The sequence below is a fragment of the Typha latifolia genome, chromosome 14 (genome assembly GCF_019914945.1).
Source record: "Typha latifolia isolate L0001 chromosome 14, TyphaL0001v2, whole genome shotgun sequence".
Taxonomy (NCBI): Eukaryota; Viridiplantae; Streptophyta; class Magnoliopsida; order Poales; family Typhaceae; genus Typha; species Typha latifolia.
This window is the reverse complement of record NC_133099.1, coordinates 4,836,532-4,850,030: the sequence shown is the minus strand read 5'-3', so window position 1 is coordinate 4,850,030 and position 13,499 is coordinate 4,836,532. Positions and strand designations below refer to the sequence as shown.

At 38.7% G+C, this 13,499-nt stretch overlaps 1 protein-coding gene across 4 annotated transcripts; it reads left to right on the top strand.

Moving 5' to 3' along the window:
- The first annotated feature begins 657 nt into the window (after positions 1–657).
- LOC140800657 (pentatricopeptide repeat-containing protein At3g53360, mitochondrial-like) lies at positions 658–12,049 on the top strand. 4 transcript variants are annotated; one of them, XM_073155422.1, is made up of 7 exons: positions 658–1,319; positions 1,392–2,840; positions 3,826–3,964; positions 6,163–6,353; positions 11,293–11,389; positions 11,500–11,586; positions 11,659–12,049. In XM_073155422.1, exons 1-3 carry the CDS (start codon positions 728–730, stop codon positions 3,861–3,863), a joined length of 2,079 nt encoding a protein of 692 aa, XP_073011523.1. In that variant the 5' UTR covers positions 658–727; the 3' UTR covers positions 3,864–3,964; positions 6,163–6,353; positions 11,293–11,389; positions 11,500–11,586; positions 11,659–12,049. The 4 variants fall into 4 exon arrangements, with proteins under 4 accessions (XP_073011523.1, XP_073011521.1, XP_073011522.1 ...); XM_073155420.1 differs by adding an exon at positions 5,163–5,201 and having other exon boundaries at positions 658–2,840; XM_073155421.1 differs by having other exon boundaries at positions 658–2,840; positions 11,672–12,049.
- Positions 12,050–13,499: the final 1,450 nt, after the last annotated feature.

The window sequence follows — 13,499 nt, the reverse complement described above, 5'->3', positions numbered from 1 at the left end:
AGAACGCAAATTGTGCGTTCAAATGTGATCTGCCACTTTTGAACGCCTACGTGCGAACACCTACATATGTTCGCATCGATAGAAAACGTATTTTGTGAATTCGAACACGGTCGACCCCGTTCAAATGCGATCGGCGAGAGTCCATTATTTTTAGGGTTAATAATTGTCATTTTGGCTTATTTGGTTAACCTCTTAAGATGTGGATGGCAACCAAAATTATGATGATAAATAAATATTGATTTCTATCTCCTTTCTATCTTCTCTACCCTAATCTCCATTCCCCTTCCTTCAAGCCCTAGTCATGTGCTATCTCGACGTCGGTGTTCTTCTAACCTCCCTCGTCTGTCGAGTCCTCCCTCCTCCTATGGGAGAATATCTGGTGAATATTTTTTATCAGTTGCACAGACCGTTTTTCTACAACTGATCCAGATTTTGAAGAGGATGTTATGTACCTAAGAGTAATATAATTGTATTTCATCCATTATTTAGCTTCTTTTTTTAACTAATATTTCGATTGAAGTATGTCAAATCATATAGATTTGTACAAAATCATATCTTAATTATACTTTAATAATTTTAAAAAGAAATATCATTTTCTATCCACTAACAAAATGGAAAAGGCTTAGGGTCTGGTTCAATTCGTTGGTTCACATGTTCAGTCCGGTCCGCATAACTATGCTAGTAATAGTTCCCATTATTATCTTTGTATCTTCTACTGACCTATGTCATGTCACTCTCCAGCCTCCTCCGTGCTCTCGGCGATGTCCGAAGCATTGCCAAAGCAAGGATGGTCCATGCCAAGTTTATCGTATCTAGTTTTCTACCAGATGTCGTCGTAAGCAACCATTTGATGTCCATGTATGTGAGATACAATAACATAGAACATGCTCGCAAGCTGTTCGATCGAATGCCTGAGAAGAATGTTGTCTCTTGGACAATTTTGATAGATGGATACTCAAAATTGGGTCCTGTGGCGCGTGCTGTGTCTTCTTTCAGATCGATGGTTTCGTCGGGCTGTAGACCAAATGACTTCACTTATGTTGCTGTTCTCGTGGCTCTTGCTAGCATTGGCGCAGAGAGAAATGGGAAAGAGATACACGCAAGAATTTACAGAGTTGAAGGAGGTGTTTTCAGTAGCTACGTGAGTAATTCTTTAGTTAATTTGTACGCCAAATGCGGTATGATGCATGTTGCAAGGAGAGTGTTTGAAGGGACTCTTCAGCTCAATTTGGTATCATGGGGTTCGATCCTTTCAGGATACTGTCAGTGTGGAGAAAATGAAGAAGCTTTGAGGCTTTTCCTGCATGCATGGGGAAAAGGTGTCAAAGTCAATGAGTTCATTATTGCTAGTATCTTGAATGCTTGTGTTGACTTGAAAAATTTACTGGCAGGTAAGCAAATGCATTGCCTAGTAATCAAGAGCGGACATGGGAGAGATCTGTTTGTTGAGGCTGGGATAGTTGATATGTATGTAAAGTACAGTGAGTTAGATTCAGCTGGCAAAGCTTTCTTTCAAGTCGATACACCTGGTTTGGCATCATGGGCTGCATTGCTTGGAGGATTCGCCCATCAAGGCCAAAGTGAGCAGGCTATGACTCTCTTCCTAAAGCTGCATTCATCTGGATTGAAGCCGAATGAGCACATCTTTCCTTCCATTCTTATTTCTTGTTCAGCATTGGATGCAATTGGAGAGGGAAAGCAGCTCCACTCGCTTATAACAAAATTGGGCTACACAATGGCAGCATATGTTGGAAATGCTCTCATAGATTTCTATGCAAAATGTGGATTATTCAACGATTCTTTAAGAGTTTTTCAAGAAATGGAAGAGCGAGATAGTGTTTCATGGAACTCTATGATTGCCAGGCATATTGATCGAGGCAACTTGGTAGGAGCAATGGACCTTTTAAAACAAATGTTTTTTGAAGGTATAGATCCTGATCTGTATACCTATTCAACAATTTTAAAACTTTGTGCTGATCTACCGGCTTTAGGATGGGGAAGACAAACACACAGTTGCATCATTAAACCTAGAACCGATAAACATGTCGTTATAGGCAGTGCACTCATAGATATGTATGCAAAATGTGGACGATTGAATGATGCCCGTAAAGTTTTTGATATATTGTCTTGCAAAAATCGCATATGTTGGAATGCGATGCTTGTTGGATATGCTCAACATGGCTTTGGCAATGAAGCACTAGATATCTTTAAAATGATGCAAATGGAAAGCATAACTCCTAACGACATATCATTCATTGGAGTTTTAACTGCTTGTGCCCACATGGGTCTTGTTGAACAAGGGCAATTTTACTTTTCTCTTATGAAAAAATATCAAATCATTCCACAGATTGATCACTTTGCATGTATGGTAGATCTATTTGCACGAGCTGGAAAGATTAATGTGGCCTATGAATTTATAAAAAGTATGCCTATGGAACCAAGTAAGGTCATCTGGCGCAGTCTCTTGGCTGGTTGTAGAGTGCATGGACAATTGAGTATAGGGAAGAATGCAGCAGAGTATATTCTGGATATTGATTCTGCAGACATTCCAACACATCTCATGTTGTCTAGTACTTATGCAAACGCTGGCTTATTGGACAACAAAGCTGAAGCAAGAGAGGTTGAAAAAATGGGATCAAAGAAAGTTCCTGGGTGCAGTTGGATAGAGATTAATAACAAGATTCATTGTTTCCTGGTTGGTGATGCAGTGCTAGGCTCAGGAGATCAAATTAATGAGACTTTGAGTGGGTTGGCAATTCAGATGGCTGATTTGATATGTCATTCTGACAGAACAATACTCCACAACAAAGATCGTGTGAATGGATTGTTTATAAAACAAAGTAAGCAAGTTTTTTTTTTTTTAAACTAGTATCTCTGTTTCAAGCTCTTATGGTTGATTTTTGTGAGATTTTTTTATAATATATGCTTTAAGTTATACACTTACAACAATACATGTCGCATGGTGTGTTCAATGACAATGCATTTTCTTCATTTTGAATTTATTTCACATAGAGTCAATTTGCCCCCCTTAACATATGAGATTTCCCCAAGCCTCATTATATTACAATCACTGACAATAAATAGAGGAACCTGATACTATTTCTTAGATATCAAATCCTTGATTAATCCCTAGAATTTTTTATAAAAAACCCACTTGGCCCTGTTAGTTTCCTCTGCTTTATTCTTCCAAGATTAATCTTCCCTTCTGACTTGTAATATACAGATAAGCTAACACTCACCTGTTGTACAAACTACTGCAAAACACTTTGCTACCCAGAATTTACAGGAAATTAGGCGCTCGATTTTTGAAACTAGTAGGTTGGGATTAGAGGCTTGTATAAGTTTTGAGGCACGCCAAGCTTTTTTCATGGATTTTTGTTTGGTAGGTATGAAGATTAATCCAAATAAACTTTGGCCTATCTTAGAGATAATTTTAATATTTTTCCTTAATTTTTATATTTAAAATCTCTATGAGAAGGGAAAGTTTCTTGTTCTTTATGGTTCTATCTATCAACGGAATATATGAATGAGTTGTGGGTTCAAAATAAAATATTTATCTATATTTGGCTATTATTATTTTTTCAATGGAAACATGAAGTGCAGAGTTGAGATATCCCTATGAATATTTGTCGTCATTTTTTATTATCTTGGATGAATATTTACTAGTTGGATAGGGGCTCATTCAGTCTAGTTATAAGCTATCACGCCAGTTTGATGTTCTTGATTCCTGTACATGGTTAGACTGAACTTATTCTCCTATTTCCAATATCTTCATATTCTGTTGAACTTTATTCATCTTCATCTCACTTCTTTAAATTCTCTTAGGTTTTAGCAATCTCTATGCTGGTGCTAAAATCTTATAGTAGAGAAGATATGGTAGAGCTCTAATGCCATGGGAGTGATGTTTGCTTGCATCATGTGCTAAGGGCTTGCTTAGAAGTTGGAGCAAGGCTTGCAGAACCAGGTTAGTTTTCTGTTACATGCTAAGCGAGTTCATCATGGAGACATTCTTGTGCGTCCATGTCTTACGATTTATGAGTATTTTACTACTCTACATAGTACTCATAGCTTTTAGCCATGTTCACTTTTCTTTGTTGCAAAGGAAACATTTTGAAGCATAAATGAGGCATTAACTTTTATTAGAGCTTATCTATTTCTGCTTAACATCTCTTATAAATTAGTTTCCCAATCTCATGGCTTCTCTTTTGAGTGAAATATTTTTCATGTCTTGGTTTGAAGATTGCTTTTTGTGAAAAAATGAGTTTTGCGTCATGTCTTTTCTTTTCTTTTTGGTAATGTTTAAACAATCTTGTGATGTTTGGTATGGATGATCTGACAAGTGATCTCTTTGATAGGTGAATTCACTCTTTATGCTTTCTTAAATGGAAGACTCGACTTGTCTCAAGCTGAAAATGTTGGAAGACTTTTTTCAGCTAAATCTGTGGCTGCAGTAGGATTGTAGTTATTATTATATTAATGATTCTGAGGATATGATACATAGGATTGTAGTTTGATTTGTGCAAAAGTTCTACTACCAATAAATGGCATATTTTGACATGTAGGGAGACTTTTCTGCATTAGTAAAATCTTTGAGGATGCAATGCATCCTTGCAGAAATTGAGGCTCATTTAGATTTTGATGATGAATTGCCACCTTTGGATTCAATGAAGTTGATAAGTACTATAAAACATATGCAGCATGAGGTGTAACAAGCACTGGATACTGCTTACTATGATAAACTTTTACAGTCTGGTCTTCAGGTAATGTTCATAGATCACTGATAAAGTGCTTGTTTCATTGTCTGTTAAGACAAAAATAAATGTAGTTTGAATGTTTGCAGTCTTTTCTCATTCTTTTCTAAGTTATTTTTCTTTGTTTGAAAATTTATATTCGAACTTTTGTTTATGTTTTTCTTTCCGTAATGAGGATTTTTCGGTTTTTCCCTTGATTTTACATAGAAATTGTTGTTTAATCATGTTTCAGATTTTTTTTTTCTGACCATAATATACACATTTTCTTTCAAGAAACTCTTATCTTCTAATTTATCTAGCTTTTGTTTTTCTCCTTCCCCATGTATTGCTTTAGATATTGCCGATCTTATAAATGTGATTTTGCAATTATTGGACTTTCTAACATCATGCTGTTTTAAATTTTGCATATAGATCATTGGTGCCCAAATGTTGGAAAGTCAATGGAGCAAAGTAGGTTATTTTTTATTTTATTCACAACTTGAATATGCACTGCATATATATAAACATGGAGGGTGACCGAGTAATAGTTACTTACTGAGTTATGGTTTAATTACTGAGTTATGGTGCTTCATAGTTCGTACGACATTGTTAAAGCCCCTGGAGAAGTCTATTGCAGTCGGATAAGTTCCTATGCCATGTATTACATAAATAACTTAATGACATAATGGACCCTAGTAGATCCAATTGGGCTGTCCTTGGTCTACTAAATCAGACCAGACCGATTAGTTTTGGGTGTAGGTCTTCCGTTCTCAAGTTAAAAATGATGATGTGTATCTAAATGTTCACTGCAAGTTCAATTCTTCTTGGTTAATGCTAGCTTGCAGAGTAACAGAGCAATAGTTATTGAAATTGCTGGAACTACAATTAGGGGTGGCAAAAATTGATCCGACCCAATAACCCGACTCTTAATCGTGTTTGAGTTTAGTCTTATTGGGTTCGGATCATAAACGGGTAAATCTGCCTAACCTGTTTAATAACCGGGTTGTGTTCGGGTTTATACCGCTGACCCGTTTAAATATACAGGTCGGGTCGGGTCAAAACCAAACCCTAACCTCACTCACCCACTCTCTTTTTCTCCCAACAACCACCTCATCCCACAATTCGTCTCTTCCTTACATAGCTGCCTCCTACTCCCACTCTTCCTCACGTCGCTGCCCTCATCGGATCTCCTCTCTGCCCCTCTCCTTCCCCATCACTCCTCCAGCGACAAACCTCTTCTCACCACCAAGACCAGCACCCCCTTCACTAGCCACAAGACTGAGAGGTGGAATGAAGATCTGAGAGCGAAATCTCTTCATTTCCCTATTTTTTCTATAATTTCGGCGAGACTAACTCATATATCTGCTTAAAATTCTCTCCTTAGCTATCTTTTGATCCTTTATGGCTCTAACAGATTCTTGTCTTTATACAGAAGATGATGGAGGGGAGATGGAGATGGCCGAGAGGATGACGCTTCGGGATCGAGGAAGCAAGAAAGCTCCCAAGAAGATCGACGAGATGATAGGTGTCGCAGTGGTGTTAGTGGCGTTGCTGGGATGAGACTGTTTAGATGGGTTAATGGTGTTGCTAGGTATTGAAGATTAAGGCCTCCAACATACCCAGGTGAGACCACATGAACTATAGTAAGAAAGAGGTGCTCTTTTGTAGTTGAAGGCATTTAAACAGGTAGAATATGGTGAAAAATAACTTTGAGAAAGCAATGAGAGAACACATGATTACCCTTTCATTGACAGAGTTCCTTGATCAATATCTGGAAAGAGGGCAAGCATGTGAGGTTTCAATCTGTGTGAAGATGCATATAGACATACCCTCATATGATTGCCCTGTAATATTGAGATGTAGGATTTCATAAATTATTCTCTCTTTTTTCAATTTTCTCTTGGCCATAGAATTTAAGCAACTATTCTTGATATATTATTAGTTACGATCCGATCACATTGGTTAAGTCAAGTCAAGTTAGTTAGCTAGCTTTATCTTATTATTTTGAATTTTAAATAAATCGGATAATTTGTATGTTGATCCAATCCGCTAGGACTCTACTCCTATAAATAGGAGTAGTCATATATTGATTAGAGCAGTCGTGGAATGAAGATTAAGTTATTTTATTATCTCGTATTTATCTTTTACCGTAGCCGTTAGATTATCCTTATCTTTCTAGGAGTAGATAATAGCTGTAGAAACATTCCGACCTTCTATACCCTAGCCATCTGCCTCTACCAGCAACCACCCTACCTTACGGCCGTCCACCACCATCCTTAGCCGTCTGCCACCCTTCGACAACCGTCGCAATGTCGGCTAATTATCGTTTCTGCCCTATTTGACCTTGCTCCACTTTTTTATTATTATCTTTTCATTTAGATGTCGAATTCTTGTGAAACTAGATTCATTAGAACCCTAATTTATGAGGCTATCTCCATATAAAATTTCACAATTTTTTTACGGCCAGATTTGGTCCGTAACATGGTATCAGAGCTGACATTACTTAGACAATAGTTATTACGTGATCCAAGACGAACGATGACAGAGCAACCATGGAAGACTAGGAACTCATCTTTGTTCCTGTGGGAGTTTCTCTGGTGCCCCCTCCACCACCAGCAGCTATCGATGACGAGCCGTTGACATGGGCAAAAGCATTTTTTAAAGAATTTCCGACCAGAGTCGAAGAAGAATTCAAGGGAGATCCAAATCACCATTAAGGACTTGATCCAGACCTTGACAGAGGTCTTACTGGCTGCCCTCCACTACCCTGCACCGTCGGCCACGGCGAAAATAGCCCAACCACGGCCATCAACTTCAAATCGTGAGGGAGGTGGAGAGGAGACCCAACAGCCGACAGAGACAACCCCCAAGTTGTCTTCCCCAATCGCAGTAGGAGCTAGGGCCAAAAACCCTAGCTTCCCATCGGCGGCCATCCAGCTGCTCTTGACCCCAACCGCCACGCCCACTCATTTCCTCGGACCAACCGCACTCAGGATGTGGCCTCCATTCATGCCAACAATCGTCGGAAGATCGTCAACGACAGCAGTTATCGCTGTAGCAAACTCGCGGCTGGAGGCCGCAGGTCCGGTGCTCCCACGACCACCGGTGGCCACGACTAACTTCCTTCAGTCGACTGTCGGCCAGTGGTGGCCGCCGCAACTGTCGGCAACCATCGGGTGGCCAAACCTGACAGCCACCATCGCAGGAAGCTACCCCTACATTAGGGTGGCTCTACTGCGGCTTCCCACCGTCGCCTCTTCCCTAATAGGGGCACGGGTCCCTTCGGCAGCTGCCGAGGACCCGCCAGCGACGCTCCATGGCCGCCGCTACACCAGCTCGAGCTCGAGTTCGGCCTTCCACCACTGCTCGCCATCGTTCCGCCTCCATGTGGACCTACTAGATGGTGACTGGCGCTAGCCACTACTAAGGCTACAACGGCCTGTGGTGGCGCTCCTAAACCGAAATTCAATTTCAGCCCTAGGGATAGGGCTAGGGCAAGCACATGAAGATGTTGAAGTATATGATTTTCGAGGCAAGCCAGATTTTCATGAATCAATTCGATCACCTCGTGCGAACCAGTTTGGAACCAATGAACATGAGCACGAGAATGAGCCCGAGGATGAATGGTGGAATGACCCGGTGGGCCCGCGCCATTAGACTGAGTCGAACCCACGTGCAGCCCGCGAGCGACATGAGTCGGACCCGCGGGCCCATGCCCCACGTTACCAGCCTCGATTGCGAGGTTATTTATGTAAGAACCGAAAAAAAAAGTGTTGAGAGAGGAGGGTGCACGTGCTCTGCACGTGCAGCCCCCTCCTTTCTCCCTCTCCGGCACGCGACGAGGCGCAGCGGAGATCTCACCGAATCCGAATCAAGTTAGATTTGGATTTTTAACCTATAAATTAAACATTAATTCTCTCTCTCTCCTCAAACCCCCTAGCCTTCTTTTCCTTTTTCTTCTTTTCTCCTTCGTTTTCTTCTTTCTCAGCGTCGGAGTCACACCGTAGAATCGGCCTGCCAGAGTGCTGCCGGAGCCATCGGAGAACACCACGTGACTGCTTGGTAAGCCCTCTCTCACCCCTCAATTTTAATTAAAGTTTAATAAGGTAAAATGAAAATACCTAAATTGGGTTTTGCGGCTTCATCGGCAAATCAGGCTGACCGGCGGCTTCGGGCTGCTGCTGCTCGTGCTCAAGAGCTCCAAGTCGTTGGCCTTGCACCATGGTTGCCTTTTGGGAAAGCCCTCGTGGCTCCAGTCGTCGTCGGCTTTGGAGTCGGCCGTCTGCGTTAGGTTCTCCACTTCGTGAGGACGACGAAGTCACAAGAGAGAGAGAGAGAGAGAGAAAGGGGCTTGAGGGTGGTCGTGAACCGCCGCCGGAGGGGTCGCCGGTGATCACTCTCTCCCTCAACTCTTCTCTTCCTCGCGTCGGTCACAGGAAGAAAAGGGTTTGGGTGGGGCTCGGGTTTAACCCTAGCCAACCCTTTTCTTATGAGTTTCGGGTTCAGGTTCGGGTTTGGATTTCGGATCCAAAGACCCGACCCGAACCACTTAAACGGGTGGGCTGCGGGTTAGCCCGTAACCCAATCCACTTAATTTGGCTAGGCATTGGCCTAGTCCGATTAGTTTTATTTTTGGAGTGGGCCGGGCCAGCAGTAGCTGAGCCCAATCCAATGGGTAATTTAACCCATTTTAGTTCTTTTTAGTTTTTTAAATTTTAGAAATATTGATATTATTCAAATTAAAAATTTTATTATTATTTATTATTAAAGGTGGTGATTTTTAGTACGTGAGCTAGAGATTTGATATTTTGGTTGTCTTACCTAGACTCAAGTGAATGGGTTCACTCACATATTTATTTTTATTATATTTCGTACCTTTTATCAGACCATGTAATTTTCTATGTGCAAAAAATTATTTATTTTATACTTACGTGCAAATTTAATTGTTACATTTTCTGTGTGCATTTAATCATTATACTCAGTGCATCGCCGTACCTTGTGCAAATATTAAATTTTAATGAAAAGAAAAAAATAAGACCAGTACTGGTACCACTTAGAGAACAGTCCTAGTATAAATCCCTTGCGGTTTTCCGTGGTGACTCAAGTCTATCTGAAAGTAGTCATAAATCAGATCACTGCGGTGACTTTCTTAGGTGACTCTGGCGGGGTTAGGGAACAGTCCTAGGATGAATGAGAAATTTCCTAGGTGACTCTAACTTCTCTCAACGGTTAGTGGAAAAGACAGAGTGTGTTTATCATATAGTGATACCATCTGATGATCTTAACTAGATCAGCTATGAAAAAAAGTCTCGAGCGTCATCTTGAGGTGACTTGTAGTTGATGTGGATCCATAGGGTATAGACCCATTGAAACATAAGACAGTATAAATATTGGAAAGATGTTAATATGTTGAAACTGTGCAGGGTTACAAGTTGTGATTCTCTATTATTATTATTGTCATTATTTAAAAAGCATGCCTATTGTAAATTGTTATGTATATTGTTGATTTTAGTTTTTTTTAATTTATTTGATTTTCGAGTGGATTCCACTCACTGAGCTATAGTTGTTGGCTCGTGGATTTCTTTTATTTATTTATCTATCCTAGGTAATAGTCAGCGTAGCGATTGAGCGAGACGTACCCGGACTCCATCTCCGCTTAGGATCCACCTATTTATTTTTTCGTTCATTTAGATTTTATGCTTTAGATTAGAAGTTATATTTATTTTGTTTAGAGACTCAAAAATAATGACATTGTTTTATAATAATTGCAATTAGTTTTAAATTTAATAAAGCAGATCTTCTTCGTTTATTTATTTTTGTCATCGTACACTTAGGAAGTATTAATAAGGCTTCGTGTATCTCAAGCATATTGAGGTGCATGGCCGGTCATAATTCCTATTTCGGGTCATGATAATTTAGCCCGCGACAAGTTGTACGAGTACAAGGACATGAGAGACTGGTCACCTTGAGGACAAGGTATCGGACTGGTCACCTTGAGGACAAGGTATCGAAAGTGTGGTAGATTGTTACAATCCGATTACATAGGTTAAGTCGAGTTAAGTTAGTTAATTTTATCTTATTGTTTTGAATTTCAAATAAATTAGATAATCTACATATGGATAATCTGCATGTGGATCCAATCTGCTAGGACTCTACTCCTATAAATAGGAGTAGTCATATGTTGATTAGGTCATCCTTATTTTTCTAAGAGTAAATCATAACTATAGAAACATTCTGACCTTCCAAACCCTAGTCATTTGCCTCCACCAGAAGCCACCCTACCTTACGGCCGTCCACCACCACCCTTGGCCATTTGCCACCCTCCGACGACCGCCATAACGTCAATTAATTACTGTTCTGCCCTATTTGACCTTGCTCCACTATTTTATTATTATCTTTTTCATTCGGAGGTCGAATTCTCGTGAAACTAGATTCATTAGAACCCTAACTTACGAGGCTACCTCCATATAAAATTTCACAATTTTCTTACGTCCATATCAGTTCAGATCTAGTTCGTAATATTATCTTAGACTATGCAGTCTTTGCCATTTATGTTGTCTAGGGCTTCTTTTCACAAATCTTGCTGGTGAAAGGCGATTTGCATCAATAGCTGCAAAGAGATTAGAGACACTTGGAGCTTTAACACAAGGAGATTGCAGGTAAGATGATCATAGTTCATTCTTTATAACCGAGAGCTATGATAAGCTTGTTCGTCAGTATAGTAGTAGGAATATGTTCTACAAGTCATATTGTTGGTTAACATGTGTAGGGCTGACCTTCACTGAGCGCTTGTCATTATGATAGCAATTATGGAAAGAGGGCCCTCATGATGATGTACAGGGGAATAATGGAACAGGTTTGTAATTTTATCAATGTCTATTCAGACTTGTTTACTGTTCCTTTTTCTGCTAATGTGAGAAGTTCTCAGGACCCTCTGACAGTTGTGCCTCTTGGATGTTCATCTGAGAATCCAGCTAGCATTCAAGAATTTATCACCAAAGCAAAAGCTGCTTTAATATCAGCAGGAATCGTCAGGCAGATGGAATGGATGCCCTTGCTATGAAGCAAGCATGCAAATTTGCTAAAATTTTGATGTTGGATGTCGGTGGCTGTGATTGAATTGTGAACTTAAAGTTGAAACTATGTTGTAGTTGTAGTGGAATTGTATTAGATTTGAAAATTGAAACTTAAAACTAAAAGTTAATACTTAAAATTTATTTACTTAATATTGGTTGTTGGTAGTTGAATTGGTGTAAGAATTTGTGTTAAAATTGAATTTATGGTTGAATGTTTACAATTTTGATTTTTGTATTGTATAAGTTTTAAGTTGAAAAGAGATTATTTTATTTATATAATAGACCATTTATTTTATTTGATAAATATTATTGTGTTATTTGTGTCGTGTGATCGCATTGTGTTAAATGTGTTATCGTGTTGAGTTAGTGTGTCTTTTTATCAAAGGTGTTATCATGTCGGATTAATGTGTTGTGTCAATATGATTTGTTTATTAAACAGATTACACAGGTCGTTTCAACGAAATTAATAAACGAAACTTGTTTGTGTTTACGAAATGTGATCTGTTAAATAATCAGGTTGTGTTCGTATTTACCAAATGCGATCTTTTACTAAATGCAATCCGTTAAATAATAGGGTGGAAACATATAACTGTGTCTGAGCCCGCAAAAGAAAAAAAAAACTGTAGGTATTACAAATCTCAAACCCACAACCGTACCAATTGAAGGCTGGTAAACATACAACCACTTTAATTTCTTTCAAAAAAAAATTACAAAAATCTTTTTAATAATAATTAATAATAATAATTTTGTACTACTATACTTCAAAATCTGGTCTATTTTACCACATATTCTAATTTTCTCTTCAAAATTAATATTTTTAATTTATTTATATCTAATTCATAGTCAAATACCCGATATTCTTATCCTAATTTAAAATACTCAAAATAACATTAAGAAATGAGTCTGATTAACTACTTTCAGATTTAGAATGGAGAAACTAACTAGACCAGCAAAATATCATAAGATTTTATTTGGTAATTATAATATTCTAAAGAACATATAACGAATAATTATAAGTTAATTATACTTGAGCTCTCCTGAATTATAACTATTTTCCACGTATATATATACATATCCTAATCTTTTTTCTATCTATATCCCTTAATTTAAGAATCTATGTAGTAAATAATTTCTTAGTTGAGAAATTTATATGATAAACACTCAAAAGGTCAGAAAGCGTATATGCAAAATAATAATAGTTTAAAAGTATTAATTATAATTAACCCTAAAAATAAGCAATAGTTTAGGGACATAGGTGTAATTATGTGTTTTATTTAGTAGTGGGATCCAGTTGGTATCCTCGTGGTCGTCTTCACTGGTGTGGACGGTGGTCAACGGTCAAAAGAAGAAGGCAGGCAATGATTATATAGCTGGTAGCGGAGCACTTTTTAAGAAGACGATGGAAGGTGGCCTAATGGTCAACGTCTATTTAGGTGGTCAACATAAGGTTTGGTGGGTGGAGGTTGGGGTTGGGGTTGGGGTTGGGATTGGAGCAGAGAGGACGCTGGCCATGTGACGACGTGAGGAGGCGAAAACTTAATATTAAATTTTTAATCGCTATTGAATTTTTATTTTTATATAAAATTTTCATTTATTTTTCATCATACTAAAATATTTATTTAAAAATACCACATGACTGTCGCATGATTAATTTTTATATCTTTTAGTATCTATTTTAACTTTATTTTAGAGA

Bases quoted from the DNA above. Each gene is read 5' to 3' on its own strand.
- LOC140800657 (XM_073155421.1), top strand. From the start codon at position 728: ATGTCACTCTCCAGCCTCCTCCGTGCTCTCGGCGATGTCCGAAGCATT. The intron at 2,841-3,825 runs GTAAGCAAGTTT...AAATTCTCTTAG, and splicing joins TGGATTGTTTATAAAACAAA to GTTTTAGCAATCTCTATGCT.